The sequence below is a fragment of the Scyliorhinus torazame genome, chromosome 5, assembly GCF_047496885.1.
Source record: "Scyliorhinus torazame isolate Kashiwa2021f chromosome 5, sScyTor2.1, whole genome shotgun sequence".
Classification (NCBI taxonomy): Eukaryota; Metazoa; Chordata; class Chondrichthyes; order Carcharhiniformes; family Scyliorhinidae; genus Scyliorhinus; species Scyliorhinus torazame.
In genome coordinates, this window is record NC_092711.1 from 120,139,723 (window position 1) to 120,162,349 (window position 22,627).

The window sequence follows — 22,627 nt, forward strand, 5'->3', positions numbered from 1 at the left end:
AAATGCATCACCTCACATTTATCTAAATTAAACTCCATCTGCCATTTGTCGGCCCACTGGCCTAATTGACCAAGATCCCGTTGCAATCCTAGATAACCTTCTTCACTATCCACTGTGCCACCAATCTTGGTGTCATCTGCAAACTTACTAACCATGCCTCCTAAATTCTCATCCAAATCATTAATATAAATCACAAATAACAGTGGACCCAGCACCGATCCCTGAGGCACACCACTGGTCACAGGCCTCCAGTTTGAAAAACAACCCTCTACAACCACCCTCTGTCTTCTGTCGTCCAGCCAATTTTGAATCCAATTGGCAACCTCACCCTGGATCCCGTGAGCTTTAACCTTCTGCAACAACCTACCATGCGGTACCTTGTCAAAGGCTTTGCTAAAGTCCATGTAGACAACGTCTACTGCACTGCCCTCATCTACCTTCTTGGTCACCCCCTCAAAAAACTCAATCAAATTTGTGAGACATGATTTTCCACGCACAAAGCCATGCTGACTGCCCCGAATCAGTCCTTGTCTCTCTAAATGCTTGTAGCTCCTGTCTCTCAGAATACCTTCTAGCAACTTACCTACTACAGACGTTCGGCTCACCGGTCTGTAGTTCCCAGGCTTTTCCCTGCTGCCCTTCTTAAACAAGGGCACAACATTCGCCACTCTCCAATCTTCAGGCACCTCAACTGTGGCTGCCGATGATTCAAATATCTATGTTAGGAGACCCGCAATTTCCTCCCTAGCCTCCCACAACATCCTGGGACACATTTCATCAGGTCCCGGGGATTTATCTACCTTGATGCGCTTTAAGACTTCTAGCACGTCCTCCTCTGTAATATGCACACTTCTCAAGACATCACTATTTATTTCCCTTAGTTTCCAAACATCCATGCCATTCTCCACCGTGAATACCGATGAGAAATATTCATTCAGGATCTCACCCAACACTTGTGGCTCTGCACATAGATGTCCTTGTTGATCCTGAAGGGGCCCTACTCTGTCCCTAGTTACTCTTTTCCCCTTTATGTATCTGTAGAATCTCTTTGGATTCTCCTTTGCATTATTTGCCAAAGCAATTTCATGTCCCCTTTTTGCCCTCCTGATTTCCCTCTTAACTCTATTTCGACAATCTCTATACTCTTCAAGGGATCCACTTGATCCCAGTTGTTTATGTACGCATATGCCTCCTTCTTCTTTTTGACCAGAGTCTCAATATTTCGAGTCATCCAGGGTTCCCTACTTCTACCCGCCTTGCCCTTCACTCTAAAGGGAATGCGCTTACCCTGCACCCTGGTTAACACATTTTTAAAAGCCTCCCATTTACCAACCGTCCCTTTGCCTGCCAACAGTCTCCCCAATCTACCTCTGAATGTTCCTGTCTGATACCATCAAAATTTGCCTTGCCCCAATTAAGAATTTTAACTCTTGGGCCAGACCTATCATTCTCCATAGCTATCTTAAAACTAATGGAGTTATGGTCACTTGTCCCAAAGTGATCCCTCACTAACACTTCTGTCACTTGCCCTTCCTTATTTCCCAAGACGAGGTCAAGTTTTGCCCCCTCTCTAGTTGGTCCATCCACATACTGAATGAGAAATTCCTCCTGAATACACTCTACAAATTTCCCTCCATCCAAGCCCCTAATGCTACGGCTGTCCCAGTCAATGTTGGGAAAGTTAAAGTCCCCTACTATTACCACCCTATTTTTCTTGCAGCTATCTGTAATCTCCTTACATATTTGCTCCTCAATTTCCCGCTGACTATTTGGGGGCCTGTAGTACAGTCCTATCAAGGTGATCTCTCCCTCTTATTTTTCAGTTCCACCCATATAGATTCAGTGGGCGAACCCTCGGATATATCCCCTCTAAGTACTGCCGTAATGTTCTCCCGAATCAAAAACGCCACTCCCCCTCCTCTCTTACCTCCTGTTCTATCCTTTCTATAGCATCTGTACCCCGGAACATTGAGCTGCCAGTCCTGCCCCTCCCTTAGCCATGTTTCAGTCATAGCTATAATATCCCAGTCCCATGTGCCCATCCATGCCATGAGTTCATCCGCTTTGCCCATCAGGCCCCTTGCATTGAAATAAATGCAGTTTAATGTAGGCTTTCCTTGCTCTCTGCCCTGCTTTCTCTGGTCATGCTTTACACTCCCACTTCCTGCCTTTTGTTTCCATCCCCACTGACTTCCTACATCGGTTCCCATCCCCCTGCCACATTAGTTTAAACCCTCCCCAACTGCACTAGCAAACACACCCCCGAGAACATTGGTTCCGGTCCCACCCAGATGCAGACCGTCCGATTTGTACAGGTCCCACCTCCCCCAGAACCGGTCCCAATGTCCCAGGAATTTGAAACCCTCCCTCTTGCACCATCTCTCAAGCCACGTATTCATCCTAGCTATCCTGTCATTCCTACTCTGACTATCACGTGGCACTGGTAGCAATCCTGAGATTACTACCTTTGAGGTCCTACTTTTTAGTTTAACTCCTAACTCCCTCAATTCAGCTTGTAGGACCTCATCCCGTTTTTTACCTATATCGTTGGTGCCTATATGCACCACGACAGCTGGCTGTTCACCCTCCCCCTCCAGAATGCCCTGCAGCCGCTCCGAGACATCCTTGACCCTTGCACCAGGGAGGCAACATACCAACCTGGATTCTCGTTTGCGTCCGCAGAAACGCCTGTCTATTCCCCTTACAATTGAATCCCCTATCACTATAGCTCTGCCACTCTTTTTCCCGCCCTTCTGTGCAGCAGAGCCAGCCACGGTGCCATGAACCTGGCTGCTGCCACCTTCCCCTGGTGAGCCATCTCCCCCAACAGTTTCCAAAACGGTAAATCTGTTTTGGAGGGAGATGACCGCAGGGGATCCCTGCACTGCCTTCCTACTCTTCCTCTGTCTGTTGGTCACCCATTCCCTATCTGCCTCAGTAATTTTAATCTGCGGTGTGACCAACTCACTGAATGTGCTATCCACAACTTCCTCAGCATTGCGGATGCTCCAAAGTGAATCCATCCGCAGCTCCAGAGCCGTCAAGCGGTCTAACAGGAGCTGCAGTTGGACACACTTCTTGCAGATGAAGGAGTCAGGGACACCAGAAGGGTCCCTGACTTGCCACATCTCACAAGAGGAGCATGACACGGGTCTGAGCTCTCCTGCCATGACTTAAACCTGAAGTTAAATTTGAACTACACTACACAGCTAAGAGAAAGTCAAAGAGAGAGAAATCACTTACCAGTCACAAGCCAATCACTTACCTGCTGGCTGTGATGTAATTGCTGGCCTATCGCTCGGCCCCACTAGCCACGGGTCTCTCACCAGCACAGCTGCTGATGGGTCGCACCCTCAGAACCACTGTGCCTTCCATCCTGGCACCAACAATAGACCATGCTCCGGTACTGCATAGGATGCAACTGCAGCACGATCGCCAGAAGAGATCGTACGACACAAGGGCAACTGGTCTTCCCTCCCTGGCCCCTGGAGACAACGTCCGCATTCACCTACCAGGCAGTGGCTGGTCAGCACCTGCCGAAGTTCTCCGACGCGTGGCTCCCCGCTCGTTCCTGGTACGCATGCCGGATGGATCCGTGCGTAGGCGCAATCGCCGAGCCCTTCGCCTACTTCCACGCTCGCAACGGAACCATACACAGACGCCGTGTCCTCCACTGGTTCCTGATAGCGACTTCGTGGAGCTGCCATATACCATGCCCCTTCTGTCACCGCCCGTGGCCAGACTCGCACCTCAGCCGGTGGTTCTCGACCCACCCTTGAGGCGGTCAACCCGAATTCGTCGCCCACCTACTAGACTGGACTTATGAGACTGTTCACACGTCACATTTTAGCAACTACTGTATTGTAACATGTCACTGTTTTATCGTTCCAGGCCTCGTTTGATCGGTCCAAATTTCAACGTTCTTCTTCTTTTGTTATGGTACAACCTCGTTAGCATGTCACACCTGACATCGCCCCTTGTATATAGTTACGCCACATGTACATGCTGTAAATATCACGCACACACACTTTTAGCTGCACTCAGGACACATTATTTATAGCCTCGTAGGCACATAATCTTGTAAAAAAGGGGGATGTCATGATATTCAAACACACATCACAACACACACATCATGATAGACAGACCAATTAGCACACATAACACGACAGCCAATCGCAGACACAGTATAAGACAAGAAACACGACACCTGCTGGCCAGTCCATCTGGAGACAGGACAAGGCCAGGACCTCATTAACAAGGCACTCACACAGTCACCACGTGATGAGTACCAAGTCAGATGTGTAAATAACTAGTTGGAATAAAACTGCGTTGTACCAATCGCAACCGTGTTGGTTCGTCTGCACCTCAGAGCGCCCAACACCACAAGACTAACTGGCCTATAATTTCCCATCTTCTACCCCTTTCCTTTCTTAAACTGGGGTGTTACATTAGTCACTTCCCTGTCCCTGGGAGCCCCTTGACTCCAGTGAATCCTGAAAGATGACCACCAATGGCTCCGCAGTTATCTCCTTCGGTACCCTGGGGTGTAGTCTATCCGGTCTGGGTGATTTATCCACCTTCAGAGCTTTCAGCTTCCCCGGCACCTTCTCCTTAGTGATGGCCACTACACTCACCTCTGCCCCCGACTTTCTTTGCCCCACGCCCAGTTTTCTCTTTCCCTCCCCTTTGTTGGATCGCCCTCCTTGCCCTTGGATTTGGAGCATCTTGTGAAGGCACTGCTAGAAGTACTGCTCCAGTGCTTTTGAGGTGCCTGCTCTATGCTTTCCAAATTTTTGAGGCCGTTTGAGGTAGAAAGAGTGAGGGATAGCCAACAGCTCATGGAAAGCAATGGCATGCACGGTTTCACCAGTGCTGCCGATACAATTGATGACCTAAGCAGTCAATAGCCCACCCTACTGAGAGCAAAGTGTGGAGGGGAACTCATTAAGGACAGAGTGTCAGTCAGTGCTCACTGGAGGGAACATTCTGAAGAACCACTCGACGGAGACTCTGTCTTTGGCTTTAACATCCTCAAGTCCATTCCTCAGTATCTGTCCGGCTCAGTCCCCGCGGTACCCCGATCTGGAGCGGAGTGAAAAAGCCATTCAACAGCTGAAAAACAACAGGGCCTCTGGAGCAGAACAAATTCCTGCTGAAATTCTGAAGCATGGCGGGGTTACACTCCTGGCATAGCTACACAATCTCATATTCCTCACCTGGGACGATGGATGCATGCCGGGGGATCTCAAAAACACTGTGACTATATTCAAGACAAGTCTGATTGTGGTAACTGCACAGGCGACTCCCTGCTGTCTGCCAGAGAAGATCACTGCCAGGATCCTCCTCAATGATCTCTTCGTGGCCAAAGAGCTCCTTCCAGAGTCACAGTTAGGTTATCTCCCTTCACGAGGCACCAAAGACATGATCGACACTATTTGACAAACACAAGAAAAATATACGGAACAGCAGCAATCGCAGTTCTTTGTCTTTTCTGACCTCACAAAAATGCTTTACGCCGTCAAAGTGATGTTTTTTCAGTATGTTCTTCAAATTTGGCTGTCCTCAGAAATTGGCCACCATCCTCCGCCTGCACAATGTGACACACAAGCCATGATCCTCATCAATGGAAATACCCCAGACACTATTTCAGTGAAGACTGGGATCAGACAAGGCTGTGTCACTGCACCAACCCTCTTCCCCTTCACGGTAACACAGTTGTTAGCACTGTTGCTTCACAACACCAGGGACCTGGGTTTGATTCCCACTTAGGTCACTGTGCAGAGTCTGCACGTTCTCCCCGTGTCTGCGTGGGTCTCCCACAAGTCCTGAAAGATGTGAGATGATTTGTAAGTTGAACTGGACATTCTGAATTTTCCCCCAATTTACCCAAACAGGCGTCGGAGTGTGGCAACTAGGGGATTTTCACAGTAACTTCATTGCAGTGTTAATATAAGCCTACTTGTGACAATAATAATGATTGTTATTATGGTGTTCATAAACTCCAAACTTGTTATAAGAAATTAAATTCTGAATAAAAATCAAGTCAAATCAGTTTGTGTTAATCATAGTTAATCACTGCAGTGTTAATGAAAGCCTACTCATGACTCATGAGGCTTTTCCCCAGGGTAGAGGGGTCAATTACTAGGGGGCATAGGTTTAAGGTGAGAGGGGCAAGGTTTAGAGTAGATGTACAAGGCAAGTTTTTTACGCAGAGGGTAGTGGGTGCCTGGAACTCGCTACCGGAGGAGGTAGTGGAAGCAGGGACGATAGGGACATTTAAGGGGCATCTCGACAAATATATGAATAGGATGGGAATAGAAGGATACGGACCCAGGAAGTGTAGAAGATTGTAGTTTAGTCGGGCAGCATGGTCGGCACAGGCTTGGAGGGCCGAAGGGCCTGTTCCTGTGCTGTACATTTCTTTGTTCTTTGACACAAATAAAAATGATTATCTCACCTCCGGCAAATTACCCACGGGTGTGGAGATAATCGACAGGACAGGAAACCGACACCACCTTCAAAACAAAACCAGAATCAGTTGAACCTCAGACATTAAGCTCCAGTTTGCAGATGTCTGATCTGTTTGTTAAATCCATCCATCTCCCTTGATTCTATAACCATTAATACTCTTGTCTCACAACTTCAATCAATCTCAGTTTTTATAGTTTCTATTGACAGAATCTGATCAGAATTCCAGATTTCACTATATTTTCTGTGAAGTGATTTCTGACATTGCTCCTGAACAGCCCAGTCTCAGTTAAACAAATAAATATCACTGATTTGGACATTTAAATGGTGACAATTGTTTTACTCTTAACTGGTTAAGTAAAAGAATTTCAAAAACATAATAATTTGAGTAAAACTCTGCAGAAGCTGGAAATGTGAAGTGAAAACAGAAAGTTGTGGAAATCCTCAGCAGATTTGGCAGCTTCTGTGAAGAGAGAGAAAGAGAGTTAATATTTCCAATGCAATCTGATTCTTCTTCAGAACTGAGTGTTTGCAGCATTGTGATTTCATTTGCCAAACATACTGAATGTGAACTTTGTGGGTCTTACAGATATCTGGCTGTAAATCTGATTTCAGACCTTCCTCTGAACACTTTCCAACCTCAGCTCCAGCTCATTGTCCTTCACTAAAGACCCGGATAGAAAATCACCGCCACAAGATGGAGGCGGCCGCCGGGTGACCCGGGTGTTGTCACCGGGGAGGAAGTCCCGCCCACTCCCTCTTCCCTGACCAAGATGGCCGCCCCAGCGCTCTGCTCCAAGAACAAAAGACCCGCTTTCCACTCCCAAAATGGCGGCGGTCGCCGGTTCCCCGGGGCCTGTCAGTGAGGAGGAAGCCCCGCCCACTCCCTCTTCCCATACTAAGATGGCCGTCGAAGCGCTCCGCTCCAAGAACAAAAGACCTGACTCTCTTACCCAAGATGGCGGCCGGTAAATACAGGGAAAATCCACACCCGGATTGCTCTCCTCCTATTGGTCAGAAGCCACCGTCAATCACTCCCCAGCTATTGTGAGCTGGAGCACGCGCAGTGCGGACATGAAGCTGGACTCAGGCGGGTGAGCGGAGGCCCTAAACCCCCAATAAGACCCATTGATTTTATTGTCAGTCTGCAGACAGGAGCTGGAGAACTGAACCCAGGCAGAGGAGAGGGAGGGAGAAAACTGGGAGTGGAGGAAAGAAATGGTGCAGATGGTGGAATGGGTTTGGATTTCAGCCCAGGGAGGAGGGAGAGTGTGTGGGACGGGGATTTACAGCTTTGGGGGAACAAGAGAGGGAAAAATGTTCCAGAGAAACTAGAATTGCCTGTTCAGAATTTCTATCCTGGACTGACAGTGATGGATTTTGTAAACTCCTTTTATAGGATATTGGAAGCGGAGGATTGGCTGACAGAAAACTCCAACCAAACATCAAGATCTGACAGAGTCACTCAATTCTTTAGAACCTGAATATCTTTGAATGTGGAAGGTGTAATGTTTGTCTGTTCAGTTTGTGGGAAAAGATTTCAAATATCAGTGTGACTGAAAAAGCACCGAGACGCACACAGACAGTGAGTGTTCCAGTGAACTGATGTGGGAAGAGCTTTAACCAGTTACACAGACAGAAAAACCATCACACCATTCACAGTGGGGAGAAACATACACGTGTTGTGTGTCTGGATGAGAGTTCAACTTGTCATTCAACCTGGAGAGACACAAGGACACCGGCACCATGGAGAAACCGTGGAAATGTGGGGACTGTTGGAAGGGATTCAGTTACCCTTCCGAACTGGAAATGCATCGACGCAGTCACACTGGGGAGAGACCATTCACCTGCTCCACCTGTGGGAAGGGATTCACTCAGTCATCCAGCCTGCTGACACACCAGTATGTTCACACTGATCAGACACCTTTCAAATGTTGTGACTGTGAGAAGAAATTTAAAAGCAAAAAGTATCTGTTGAGACACCAACTCATTCACAGTGAGGAGAAGCCATTCACCTGCTCCTTGTGTGGAAAGGGATTCACTGCTACATCTAACCTGCAGAAACACCAGCGAGTTCACACTGATAAAAGACCTTTTAAATGTCCAGACTGTGGGAAGTGCTTTAAAACGTCCGGGGAAGTGACCTGTCATCAACGTGTTCACACTGATGAGAGACCATTCAGATGCTCTCACTGCGGGACTGGCTTCAGGCGATCATCTGAACTTACTGTACATCAGAGAATTCACACTGGGGAGAGACCGTTTACCTGCTCTGTATGTGGGAAGGGATTCATTCAGTCTTATCACCTCCTGAAACACCAACAAATTCACTCTGATATAAAACCTTTTAAATGTTTTGACTGTGAGCAGAGCTTTCGAAGCAGCAATGGTCTAGTGATGCACCAGCGAGTTCACACTGGGGAGAGACCGTTCACCTGCTCTGTGTGTGGGAAGGGATTCACTCAGTCATACAACCTGCTGAAACACCAACAAATTCACTCTGATATAAAACCTTTTAAATGTTTTGCCTGTGAGCAGAGCTTTAGAAGCAGCAATGAGCTGATGATTCACCAGCGAGTTCACACTGGAGAGAGATCGTTCACCTGCCCCGAGTGCGGGAATGGATTCACTGACTTACAACTTATGCTGAGACACCAGCGACTTCATGAGTCTGTCCAGGGATTGGATTCTGCTGTTTTAGCTGCTGTCAATCAGATCCAGGACTGAATGTGTGGGTTAACCCTGAGGTGTGTAAGAAACATGCCCCAGTCATTCTCTTCCATGGTTCAGAGCTCCGAGATGCAGACAGAAGGCTCCTTTACAACTGTGTTTAGAGTCAACAAGATTAATTCTCGTACCAGCCTCCCCGAAGAGGCACCAGAATGTGGCGACCAGGGGCTTTTCACAGTAATTTCATTGAAGCCTACTTGTGACAATAAGTGATTTTCATTTCATTTCGTGATGAATGCTGAAAATTGAAAGATTTTAGTCCAGGAGTCAAGAGTTTACCCAAAAAGGGGATCCAAGTCATTGGTGATTTTAAAGCAATTTATGAAAAAGCAACAGTGTAGATTTGGTACACCAGCTAAATCGGCAGGAAATACATGTGACCCACAACATGTGAGAATGGTTTACTGGTCCCGGATCAGGGAGATGCTGATCTCCGGGGCGGAGGTGACAGTCTCCTCGGAATGGTTTACTGATCCTGGATCAGACACTCGGGCAGATGGAGACAATCTCCGAGGCTGGAGGTGACGGTCTCCTCGGAATAGTTTACCGATCCCGGATCAATCACTCGGACAGATGGAGCTGATCTCTGGGGCTGGTGGTGACGGTCTCCTCGGAATGGTTTACTGATCCCGGATCAGACACTCGGACAGATGGAGCTGATCTCTGGGGCTGGAGGTGACAGTCTCCTCGGAATGGTTTACTGATCCCGGATCAGACACTCGGACAGATGGAGCTGATCTCCGGGGCTGGAGGTGACGGTCTCCTCGGAATGGTTTACCGATCCCGGATCAGACACTCGGACAGATGGAGCTGATCTCCGGGGCGGAGGTGACAGTCTCCTCGGAATGGTTTCCTGGTCCACAATCAGACACTCAGACAGATGGAGCTGATCTCCGGGGCTGGAGGTGACGGTCTCCTCGGAATGGTTTACCGATCCCGGATCAGACACTCGGACAGATGGAGCTGATCTCCGGGGCGGAGGTGACAGTCTCCTCGGAATGGTTTCCTGGTCCACAATCAGACACTCAGACAGATGGAGCTGATCTCCGGGGCTGGAGGTGACAGTCTCCTCGGAATGGTTTACTGATCCCGGATCAGACACTCGGACAGATGGAGCTGATCTCCGGGGCTGGAGTCTCTTGTGTTCTCCTTCCTCTGGATCCAGTCAGAGTGTTTGGTGTTAGTCTGAATCCAGCACCGATCACTTTGAAAATCTTTCCTGTCCAAAGTGATTTTCCTGTCGAACCGTTTTAACCTTTACTCAGACAGTTGGTTTATATTTGGGTCGTCAGATCCAACCTTCTCCAGTTTAGAAATCTGGTTTCAGGGTTTGTGACAGAGAGAACAGGCCTGTGCTGTGTGTGTCACCCAGCAAGCTGCTGTGGAAGCTTTGTTACTGAGAGCCAGAGAGAGCTCATTCTATTCACAGTCAATGAATTTCTGACATTTTATGAACATTATTAGATGTTGAATTTTTTTACAAAATGTGCTGTCCAATGAGAGATGATGCAAAGCTGTGATCTGTTCCTGACTGAAGGTGAAGTTTCCAGCTGAGAATCTTCGGCCTGAAGTTTCCGAGTGTTTTTGTGACATTCCTGAGTTTTCCAATGTGAGGCAGCGACAACAACAACTGGCATTTACCCATCAACAGGTTAAAATGTCGGAGACCCTTCACAGAGGGTCAGAAGCTGGGTGGAAAAGGTAAGGAGACAGGTTTCGTGAGGGGTTTCCAGCCCTTAGGACCTCAGTAGGTGAAGGTGCCTCTGCCAATGGTGGAGTGAAGCAAGTCGAGGAGCTGAAGGGGGTGAGAATTTTTATTTTGATTGTTTTATGGGATGTGGACGTCACTGGAAAGGCCGGGATTTGAACCCATCCCTAATTTCCCTTCAGCTGAGTGGCCAGCTCGGCACTAGAGTCAAACACATTACTGTGGGTCTGGAGTCACATGTAGGCCAGACCAGGTAAGGGCGGCAGATTTCCTTCACTGAAGGGCATTAGTGAACCAGATGGGTTTTTCCAACAATCCTTGATAGTTGTCACGGCCGCTGAGACTAACTTTAGAATTCCAGGTTTATTCATTGGGTTTGGGATTTGAATCCGTGTCTCCAGAGCATTAGCCTGGGCCCCTGGATCACTAATCCAGTGACATTACCACAATGCCACCTTCTCCCCTAATTGGAGGAGTGAGGGAGCTTGGAGGGTTGTAGGGCTAGAGGAGGTTCCAGAGACTGTCTGTCATGGAGAGAGTGGCTGCCTCCAAGGAGCTTCAAGCACGGCTCTGAAATGGGTCGGTGTAGGTCATGACCTCGGCCGTGCAGGAGATGTCTGCTGCCTTGAACAGGATGACAGATACTGTCAACACGTCACTGATCTCCAGCAAAGGGCTCCCACCTTAGACCCATTGTCCCCAAACCCACAGGCAGTATCCAACACGCCGCCCCGTCTCCAGCTGAATCTGCCCGGCACAGGTACAGATGGGTCAGTCTGGTCCCAGGACCCTCAGGGGCTCTGAAAGCCAGAGGGTGGAGACCCTCCAATGATGTGCAGGTTAGGTGGATTGGCCATTCTAAATTGCCCTTCGTGTCCAAAAAGGTTAGGTTGGGTTATGGGGATAAAGGGGAGAGGAAGGAGTTGTGGGGCTTGAGTAGGGTGTTCTTTCCAAGGGCCGGTGCAGACTCGATGGGCTGAATTACCTCCTTCTGCACTGTAAATTCTATGATTCTGTGACAAGCCTCTGGGCAGTGAGAGCAGGGATGTGAGCAGCCTGTCTCTACCTCACCTGAAACCACACAGGGCAGCATGGTAGCATAGTGTTTAGCACAATTCCTTCACAGCTCCAGGGTCCCTGGTTCGATTCGCGGCTTGGATCACTGTCTGTGCGGAGTCTGCACGTTCTCCCCGTGTGTGCGTGGGTTTTCTCCGGGTGCTCCGGTTTCCTCCCACAGACCAAAGATGTGCAGGTTAGGTGGATTGGCCATGATAAATTGCCCTTAGTGTCCAAAATTGCCCTGAGTGTTGGGTGGGGTTACTGGGTTATGGGGATAGGTTGGGGGGGGGTGGGCTTGGGTAGGGTGCTCTTTCCACGGAAAATCTCTATAAACTCCTTTTACTGGGAGTTAGAGGGAGAGGATTTGCAGACAGAAAATTCAACGTCACAATCCTGACACGATCTTTCAGAATGACTTATTCCATGTATCTGATTATGAAAGGAGAATGATTGATCTCTCTGTGGGGAAAGTTTTGAAATAATTTTGACTGAGAAAGCCTGGGACACACAGACACAAGGGCCAGCAGTACATAGAACATAGAACAATACAGCGCAGTACAGGCCCTTCGGCCCACGATGTTGCACCGAAACAAAAGCCATCTAACCTACACTATGCCATTATCATCCATATGTTTATCCAATAAACTTTTAAATGCCCTCAATGTTGGCGAGTTCACTACTGTAGCAGGTAGGGCACTCCACGGCTCACCACTCTTTGCGTAAAGAACCTACCTCTGACCTCTGTCCTATATCTATTACCCCTCAGTTTAAAGCTATGTCCCCTCGTGCCAGCCATTTCCATCCGCGGGAGAAGGCTCTCACGGTCCACCCTATCTAACCCCCTGATCATTTTGTATGCCTCTATTAAGTCTCCTCTTAACCTTCTTCTCTCCAACGAAAACAACCTCAAGTCCATCAGCCTTTCCTCATAAGATTTCCCCTCCATACCAGGCAACATCCTGGTAAATCTCCTCTGCACCCGCTCCAAAGCCTCCACGTCCTTCCTATAATGCGGTGACCAGAACTGTACGCAATACTCCAAATGCGGCCATACCAGAGTTTTGTACAGCTGCAACATGACCTCCTGACTCCGGAACTCAATCCCTCTACCAATAAAGGCCAACACTCCATAGGCCTTCTTCACAACCCTATCAACCTGGGTGGCAACTTTCAGGGATCTATGTACATGGACACCTAGATCCCTCTGCTCATCCACATTTCCAAGAACTTTACCATTAGCCAAATATTCCGCATTCCTGTTATTCCTTCCAAAGTGAATCACCTCACACTTCTCTACATTAAACTCCATTTGCCACCTCTCAGCCCAGCTCTGCAGCTTATCTATATCCCTCTGTAACCTGCTACATCCTTCCACACTGTCGACAATACCACCGACTTTAGTATCGTCTGCAAATTTACTCACCCACCCTTCTGCGCCTTCCTCTAGGTCATTGATAAAAATGACAAACAGCAACGGCCCCAGAACAGATCCTTGTGGTACGCCACTTGTAACTGAACTCCATTCTGAACATTTCCCATCAACCACCACCCTCTGTCTTCTTTCAGCTAGCCAATTTCTGATCCACATCTCTAAATCTCCCTCAATCCCCAGCCTCCGTATTTTCTGCAATAGCCTACTGTGGGGAATCTCGGATTCAAACATGAGGTGTGCAAACAGGTCTGGTTTAGCGTCGAGACGTTACCAGGGAGAGGAAGGGAGTTGGTAGCTCGGGAATGAAAACATTGACTTTGGCTTTCCCAATATTTAATTGGAGGAAATGTCTGCACATCCACCACTGGATATCAGACAAACAGGCTGAGAATTTAACAAAGGTGGAGACGGGGAGAGAGGTGGTGGTGAGGTAGAGCTGGGAGCTGTCAGTGTAAATGTGACAACTGACACTGTGTCCAGATGGTGTTATTGTGGGAACATGTGGACAAGAAAGAAGAGGAGACAAGATTGGAACCTTTGGGAACACCAGAGGTAACTGTGGGAGTGAGAAGGGAAGGCATTACAAGTGATTCACTGGCTCTGATCAGATGCAGAAGAATGGAACCAGGAGAGAGCAGCCGCACCCAGCTGGGTGACAGTGGAGAGGTGACGGAGCAGAATGGTGTGGTCGACCTTGTCAAAGGCTGAAGACAGAGGGGAGAGTTTATCTTTGTCACAGTCACAGAGGATGTAATTTGTGACTTTGATAAGAGTTGTTTCAGCACGGTGACAGAGCAGAAACCTGATTGGAGGGTCTCAAACATGTCGTTCTGGGAAAAATGAACGGATTTGGGAGAGGAGAGGGGTGCAGGCGATGGGGCAGTAATTGGTAAGGATGGTGGAGTCAAGGGTTTGCTTTTTGACAAGGGTAGAATGATGGCAGAAGGGGAGGGACAGTACCTAATAGAGAAAAGATTCAACAAAGTCAGTGAACATGGGGAAGTTGAGTGATCAGTTTTGTGGGAATAGGGTCGATGGAGCGGGAGCTGGGTGTCATGGACAAGATGAGCTCTGAGAGGGCATAAAGGAAGATGGTAGAGAAGCTAGAGAAAGATGTGGGTTCAGGGCTCGGGAAAGGATGACATTTAGAGACAGTTTGGTCCGGTGGGCTCGTGGAAGGGAGGGAAGCAGCAGAGGTAGCTGATCGGATTTACTCAATCTCAGTCACAAAGAAGCTCCACAAGCTCCTCACACTTCTTGTTGGAGGTGAGGATGGAAGAGACAGGGGAGAGCGAGAGAACATCAAAAGGAACTAACTTGTGTCAGAGATATTAAAAAGTTCCAACACACTGCGTATTTTCCACAGATCTAATTTATTTGACTTTTAGCCAGAATATGAGTCTCTGTAAGTGGCTGCAGTTTATTTCCATCAGCAGAACCAGACCCCAATGAACACGGTTCAGTCCTGGGTGTGATTAACGGAAAATTCCAATCACTCTAGTTATTTATGAACTCGCTGATGTCTCAGCAGGCTGGATGAGGTTGTGAAAGCGTTCCCACACTGGGAGCAGGTGAACGGCCTCTCCCCAGTGTGAACCCGCTGGTGGGTCAGCAGGTTGGATGACTGAGTGAATCCCTTCCCACACTCGGAGCAGGTGAAAGGTCTTGTGCCAGTGTGAATTCGGCGGTGGTCAGTGAGTTGTGATGATTGTCTGAACCCAGTCCCACAGCGAGAGCATCTGAATGGTTTCTCGTCAGTGTGAACTCGTTGATGGTACATCAGTTCCCAGGAACTTTTCAAGCCCTTCCCACAGTCTGAACATTTAAAAGGTCTCTTGTCTGTGTGAACTCGGTGGTGTCTCAGCAGGGTGGATGAGGTAGTGAATCCCTTCCCACACTCTGAGCAGGTGAAGGGTTTCTCCCCAGTGTGAATTCTCTTGTGCGTCAGCAGGTCAGATGACTGAGTGAATCCCCTTCCACACTTGGAGCAGATAAATGGCCTCTCCCCGGTGTGAATCCTCTGGTGTACAGTGAGTTGGGTCGATCGCCTGAACCCAGTCCTGCAGTGAGAGCACCTGAACGTTCTCTTGTCAGTGTGAACACGTTGATGGAGCATCAGTTCCTCGGAACTTTTATAGCATTTCCTGCAGTCTGAGCATTGAAATGGTCTGTCCTCAGTGTGAACCCGCTGGTGTCTCAGCAGGTTGGCTGAAATAGTAAAACTCTTCCCACACTTGGAGCAGGAAAACGGTTTCTCTCCAGTGTGACTGCGTCGATGTGTTTCCAGCTCTGATGGGGAAATGAATCCCCTCCCACAGTCCCCACATTTCCACGGTTTCTCCCCAGTGTGACTGTGTCGATGTGATTCCAGCACTGATGGGGAAATGAATCCCTTCCCACAGTCCCCACATTTCCACGGCTTCTCCCCAGAGTGACCCCGCTTGTGTCTCGACAGGCCTGATGTTTGGCTGAAGCCTCGTCCACACACAGAACACGTGTACGGTTTCTCCCCACTGTGAATGGTGCTGTTTCCTTCCATGTTCAATGTAGTTTGATATTCACGTTCCGGTAAATGGAGCAACTGGTGCTGATCCTGATGTGATGAAGTTTCCCGACTGCAAATCCTCCTCTTCCAATGACCTGTGAACCGGATTTAAAACAGAAAATAGGGAGTGAGAGAGAACCCACAAAAACACAAAGGCAGGTTGTGAAATTGAGTTGAATGAATCTGGTCATTTGTGGGGCTGGCACCAGAAAAATGTGACCATGAAAACGGCTGGATTGTTGTAAATACACAACTGGTTCATTGACATCCTTCAGGGAAGGGAACCTGCCAATTGGTCTGGATCTACACTAGACTCTGACACTCTGCGAGAAGGAGAGAGAAAGGGAGTAGTAGAGGCTGAGTGATTGAAACAAGTATTTAATATATCTTCAACATGAGCAGAACTTTGACAATTCCAATTAACATCCTGAAAACTTTGATCAATTCCTTTTTAATCTTCTAAATTCCAAGGATTACATCCCTCATAATCAGGTGGCAAAGGGGTTAGGGAGGGGAAAGATATAATTAATGGCAGAGCGCTAAAGATTGTGCAGGGACACAGGGGACTGGGGTTTCTAAGTGCTTTTATCTCTGAAGTGACAGGATATATTCAGAGAGTAGTTAGCAAAGCAGTTCTGTGGAAAGATCATTTAGATCCAAAAATTAACTCTGATTCTCTCTCCCCCACATTACTGGAGGAAGTGCTGACGAAAGGGGGACTGGAGAAGGGGGTAGTGTCAGCGGTCTACGGAGCTCTTTTGGAAGAGGAGAAGGCACCACTGGAAGGGATCAAAGGAAAGTGAGAGGAAGAGTTGGGAGAGGATATGGAGGAGGGGTCTGGTGTGAGGTGCTCCGGAGAGTGATTACCCCCACCTTGTGCGCGATGTTGGAGCTGATACGGCTGAAATGAAAATGAAATGAAAATTGCTTATTGTCACAAGTATGCTTCAAATGAACATTATTCATTATGCACTTCCAAGAACTGGATAACATTGAACATTAGTTGGGGGGGTGGGAGGGGGAGGGGGGCGATGGGTGTTAATGGGGGATTCCTGATTCCTTTTTGTCAGTTGTTTATGTGAACATGTGGGCGAATGTTTGGGGTTTGGTGGGAGGATGGGATTGTTGTTATTGATATGGGGATTGACATATTTGTTACTGATTATTGTTTATTGTTGATGGGTGTAAATTTGGGAGAAAATGCGAAAAAGGAGAATAAAGAAATATGTTTAAAAACTCTGATTCTCTCTTCACAGATGCTGCCAGATCTGCTGAGTTTATCCAGAATTTTCTGTTTTATCTCAGATTTCAAGAACCTGCAGTATTTTGCTTTTATTAAATTAACTCTTGAGCTGATTAATGGTGTTAATGAGCACAAAATAGAAGTTTTACTGCTTTATAAAGCTCTGATAAGGCCACAATTTGAGTATTGCGTCCATTTTTGGTCACCACTCTTCAGGAAGAATGTGAAGGTCCTTGAGAAGGTGCAGAAGAGATTTTGCAGAATGGTTCCGGCAGAGGGGGTTGAGGAGATTTAATTCAGATGTAGAAGATTCTGATGGGTTTCGGTAAAATAAGACAGAAAATCTGTTCCCATTCACTGGTTGCACAAGAACTCGGGGACATGTTCAGGTTTTGTAAAAGATATGGGAGATGTGAAGGGGACCGATTTTGCAGTCAATGGTAATGACCCTAAAGTTGCGGCTGAGGGGAGGGCAGAAATGGACACGATGAATATTTTCAAAAGGCAATTGGATAAATATTTAATGGAAACCTGCGAGGATTGAGGGATGGAACAGGGGAATGGGACTGACTGGACTGCTCTTGCGAACTAGCATAGACTCACTGGGCCGAATAGCCTCCGCTGTGCCACAATGACTATGACTACTTTCTGTAATCTCATCGTATAATTTAACTTTGGGATTCAGCAGCGGCACAGTGGTTAACACTGCTGCCTCACAGCGTCAGAGACCCGGGTTCAATTCCAGCCTTTGTTGGAGTTTGTACATTCTCCCCTTATCTGCATGGTGCTCCGGTTTCCTCGCCGTCCAAAGATGTGCAGGTTAGTGGATTGGCTATGCTAAATTGCCTCTTAATGTCCAAGGATGTGCAGTTCAAGTTCTGGGTTATGCATATAGGGTGGGGTGGATGGAGGAAGCATAAATGGGTAGAGTGCTCATTTTGAAGGGTTGGTGCTGGATTCGATTCCCCCCCCCCCCCGCCCTGCACTGTAGGGGTGCTATGATCCTATGATCACTCAAGGGAATCTGTGCTCTGCACTCCCTCTGAGGCCATTCTATTCTCCCAAGGTTTGTTGCCCAGAGTTGAGTTTTCAAGGTGTGGTCGAACCAGGGTTTGTGAATCTCGGGGTTTTTCCAGTCACACTGGGACCTGGAATCTTCTCGCACAGACAGAACAGACAAACATTTTACCTTGCACACTCAGATGCTGCTGATATTCAGGTTCTGATGTATCGCTGACTCTGTCAGATCACAATGTGATACTTGGTTTGAGTTTCCCATTGATCAATGCTCCACTTTTAACTTCCTGAAAAAGAATTTTACAAAGACCTTCAACTGTTAGTCTAAGATATAAATTGAGGAGACATAAAAATTGTCTTGGTTTGAGTTTGCTGTGCGTAAATCCTCCCCTTCTAACCCACTGTAAAAGGAGTTTCCAGAATCCATCACTGTCGTCACAATATTCTCTCCTCCTGCTGACAGGACATGGACCACTGCGCATGCGCCCTGCTGCAATATGGCTGCCGTTATTCTGGGCCTGTGATGCAGAGCAGCCCAACAACGTCCTTTGCAAACACAGGATCAGGAGCTTCTTCTTCAGGGTTTGAGGCATTCATGCTGTGTTTATGAAGCCCTCCCCCCTCCCAGCCACTCCGCTGTCTCGTTCCCCCACACCTCGCGGCCCCGTGACTCAATTCACCCGATCATTTTTCCCCTCACCGTCCAAGGCCAGGCACGTACCTCACTGCGCATGCCCCAGTCAGAGACCGCATTGGAGCCAAATGCCAAGATGTCATATTATTAAATTAATTGATACAGCAACCAAAGTGCATGTGAAGTATCTGAATGATACTAAATGGGCGGCACGGTGGCATAGTGGCTAGCACTGCTGCTTCACAGCCCCAGAGACCCGGGTTCACTTCCGGCCTCGGATAACTGTGGGAAGATTGCAGTTTCTCCCTGTGTCTGTGTGGGTTTCCTCCGGGTGCTCCGGTTTCCTCCCACAGTCCAAAGATGTGCAGGTTAGGTGGATTGGCCCTGATAAATTGGTGTCCAAAAGATTAGGTGGGTCACCGGGATAGGGTGAAGGCGTGGGATTAACTGGGGTGCTCTTTCCAAGGGCTGGTGCAGACTCGAATAGCCTCCTGCTGCACTGTAGGTTCTATGATTCTTCATCCATGTGACTGAGCTGTTATGTCAGCAAATAGGATGACCGAGTGAATTCATTTCCACATTCGCCTGGAGGCACATTCACCTTGGACCCAAGATGGCGCCAGAGCGTGGCGACTCTCTGTGAGCTCTACCAAATAGATCCTCTTTTTACATCTTTTATAATCGTACTAAAACTAATTGAACACTAACATTATCACTAATCTTTACTCCTGTATGCTTCACCCGATGCAGGTGTCTATGTATTTACATTGTGGACCTTGTGTTGCCGTTTTATGTATTTTTTATCTTATTTTCTCGAATGTACTAAATGATCTGTTTGAGCTGCTCGTAGAAAAATACTTTTCACTGTACCTCAGTACACGTGACAATAAACAAATCCAAATCCAAAGAATGTTGTGGTGGGATTTTACGCCTGAGATTGAAGCTCAGTCAGTGATTTTAAACCCTTCTACTAATGAGTTCAACATTCTTAGCACTGTTCAGTTAAAGAAAAGCAAAAAAACTACAGATGATGGGAATCTGAATTCACAACAAAAATAATAATCTAATAATAATCTTTATTAATGTCACAAGTAGGCTTACATTAACACTGCAATGAAGTTACTGTGAAAACCCCCTAGTCGCCACACTACGGCGCCTGTTTGGATACACGGGGAGAATTTAGAATGTCCAATTCACCTAACAAGCACATGTCTCGGGACTTGTGGGAGGAAACCGGAGCACTCGGAGGACAGCCATGCAGACACGGGGAGAACGTGCAGACTCCGCACAGACAGTGACCTAAGCCAGAATCGAAATACTCAGCAGATCTGTAGTGTCTGAGGAGAGGGAGACATGGTTTACATTTCATGTCCAAGATCTTTCTGCAGAACTACACTGCATCAGCACAGATTTGAAAGGTCAACTGTTTCTCAATCCCCAGATGTTGCCAGATATGCTGGGTATTTCCAGTATTTTCTATTTTAATGTCTAGTTAAAGAGAATTGCTCATTAGATGTATTACTAAGTTATATTTATTTTCATCCTTATACAAGTGACAACATCTTCCAATTGTCTACCCTGTAAAACACTTCTATACGTTTATATTCCTCAATCATTCACTTTTCCAAAGGAAACATCCCCAGCCTGCTCAATCTATCATGATGGGTATAACCTGTCAGTATAGAACTGCTCGACTAAAACTTCACATTTTGACAAAGTTCACATATTAGCGGTTCGTTCAGTCCACAACAGAATTTAATTGGTTTACAGATGCAGGTTTAATCCACGTCTGAAACATGCACATAAAGACAGACACAAGCAATTCTGCGACTGAATTGAAGTAAATGGCAGAGATTTTAATAGAATCAAATTTTTAAAAATCTGTCTTCATGACAGCGAAATAGGAAAAACTATTCGGGGAGATGAGGAAAACGAGGCTTGGTACAAATCCTGTGGCGTCCCTCTTTCTTCAACACGAATGGGATGAAGGTATTAGAACGTTTCACACACAGAACAAAAAGGAATCAAATATAATGAAAATATCATTCTCAGATCTCTACATGTAAAACTATCCCATTTCATTTCCATGCTGACTGTACTCAATCTCACATGAGCACAATGGGGTTTGTATTTCCCAGTGATTCGAAATATTTTCTTTGTCAGTCATGTTTGCAAATCAATGTTGTATATTTCAGAGTCTCACTTTCAAATGAGGACGTAAATGTCGGATAAGATTACGTTTTGAGTAGCGGAACAGATGCTGAGTAAATTGATTGACATTTTTTTAAAAATATATATTTTATTAAAGTTTTTCAATCACAATTTTTTCCCCTTACAAATCAAACAAAAGAGAAATTAAAAGTACAAGTAACATGATAACTACAGTCTAACATTGAGTAACTAACTAACATGGTAAACTAACCAAATAACATAAAATGAAACTCCCCCCCCCCCCATCCCCCTCCCCCTCCCAGAACCCAAACATCTTACCCCCCCTCCCCCCTGCGTTGCTGCTGCTGGTCATCTATCTTCCCTCTAACGTTCCGCTAGGTAGTCAAGGAACGGTTGCCACCGTCTGGTGAACCCTTGAGCCGATCCTCTCAGCGCAAACTTAATCTGCTCCAGTTTTATGAACCCTGCCATATCGTTTATCCAGGCCTCCAGTCCGGAGGGTTTTGCTTCCTTCCACATGAGTAAAATCCTACGCCGGGCTACTAGGGACGCAAAGGCCACGACATCGGCCTCTTTCGCCTCCTGCACTCCCGGCTCATCCGCAACTCCAAATAAAGCTAACCCCCAGCCTGGTTTGACCTGGACCTTCACCACCTTCGAGATCACTCCCCTCCAGTACCCCTCCGGTGCCGGACACAACCAAAACATATGTGTGTGGTTTGCCGGGCTTCCGCCGCACCTCCCACACTTGTCCTCCACTCTGAAGAACCTGCTCAACCTTGCTCCCGTTATGTGTGCTCTATGCAGCACCTTAAATTGGATCAGGCTCAGCCTGGCACACGAGGAAGAGGAATTTACCCTGCTTAGGGCTTCAGCCCACATACCCTCTTCTATCTCCTCCCCGAGCTCTTCTTCCCACTTTCCTTTCAGTTCGCCCACCAGCTCCTCCCCCCTTCTCTCATCTCCCGGTATATCTCTGACACCTTGCCCTCCCTGACCCACACCCCTGAAAGCACTCTATCCTGGATCCCCTGTGTCGGGAGCAGCGGAAATTCCCTCACCTGTTGTCTTGTGAACGCCCTCACCTGCATATACCTAAAGAAATTTCCCCGGGGCAGCTTATACTTTTCCTCCAGCGCTCCCAAGCTCGCAAACGTCCCGTCTATAAATAAATCTCCCACTCTCCTGATTCCCAACTGGTGCCAGCTCTGGAATCCTCCATCCAGCCTCCCTGGGGCAAACCTATGGTTGTTCCTAATTTGGGACCCCACCAAGGCTCCCAACACACCTCTCTGTCGCCTCCATTGCCCCCAGATACTTAATGTTGCCGCCACCACTGGGTTCGTGGTAAATATTTTTGGTGAGAGCGGTAGTGGCGCCGACACCAGCGCTTCTAGACTCGTCCCTTTACAGGACTTCATCTCTAGTCTTTTCCACGCTGCTCCCTCTCCCTCTATCATCCATTTACGAATCATCGCCACATTGGCGGCCCAGTAGTAGTGGCCCAAATTCGGCAGCGCCAGTCCCCCTCTCTCTACTATGTTATAAGAACCCCCTCCTTACCCTCGGAACCTTCCCTGCCCACACGAAGCTCGTGATGCTCCTGTCTATTTTTTAAA

At 47.5% G+C, this 22,627-nt stretch overlaps 3 protein-coding genes across 9 annotated transcripts in view; 1 reads left to right on the forward strand and 2 right to left on the reverse strand.

Annotated features, from left to right (window-relative positions):
* Window positions 1–7,163, reverse strand: part of LOC140421765 (uncharacterized) — a 50,626-nt gene extending 43,463 nt beyond the window's left edge. For 2 of the 6 annotated variants that reach the window (XR_011947055.1, XM_072506625.1), the window contains exons 1-2: window positions 7,056–7,163; window positions 6,458–6,515 (exon numbers count right to left, since the gene is read on the reverse strand). The gene's annotated coding sequence lies outside the window, so the exon portion shown is untranslated. Of the gene's footprint in view, window positions 1–5,216; window positions 5,588–6,457; window positions 6,516–7,055 lie in introns of all 6 variants that reach the window. The other 4 variants (XM_072506627.1, XM_072506628.1, XM_072506626.1 and 1 more) reach the window with 4 other exon arrangements.
* Window positions 7,164–7,545: 382 nt separating this feature from the next.
* Window positions 7,546–18,379, forward strand: LOC140421759 (uncharacterized). 2 transcript variants are annotated; one of them, XM_072506619.1, is made up of 2 exons: window positions 7,546–10,899; window positions 17,199–18,379. In XM_072506619.1, the coding sequence occupies exon 1, from the start codon at window positions 8,215–8,217 to the stop codon at window positions 9,193–9,195; it is 981 nt and encodes a 326-aa protein (XP_072362720.1). In that variant the 5' UTR covers window positions 7,546–8,214; the 3' UTR covers window positions 9,196–10,899; window positions 17,199–18,379. The 2 variants fall into 2 exon arrangements, with proteins under 2 accessions (XP_072362720.1, XP_072362719.1); XM_072506618.1 differs by lacking the exon at window positions 17,199–18,379 and adding an exon at window positions 11,496–12,205 and having other exon boundaries at window positions 7,546–10,911.
* LOC140421754 (uncharacterized) lies at window positions 14,754–18,558 on the reverse strand. Its single transcript, XM_072506606.1, has 2 exons — window positions 18,375–18,558; window positions 14,754–16,037 (listed from the first exon to the last, which is right to left on the reverse strand). The coding sequence occupies exon 2, from the start codon at window positions 15,934–15,936 to the stop codon at window positions 14,899–14,901; it is 1,038 nt and encodes a 345-aa protein (XP_072362707.1). The 5' UTR covers window positions 15,937–16,037; window positions 18,375–18,558; the 3' UTR covers window positions 14,754–14,898.
* Between the last annotated feature and the right edge of the window lie 4,069 nt (window positions 18,559–22,627).

What these genes read in the sequence shown, in the direction of transcription:
- LOC140421759 (XM_072506619.1), top strand. Translation starts at nt 8,215, where the DNA reads ATGGAGAAACCGTGGAAATGTGGGGACTGTTGGAAGGGATTCAGTTAC.
- LOC140421754 (XM_072506606.1), bottom strand. Translation starts at nt 15,936, where the DNA reads ATGGAAGGAAACAGCACCATTCACAGTGGGGAGAAACCGTACACGTGT.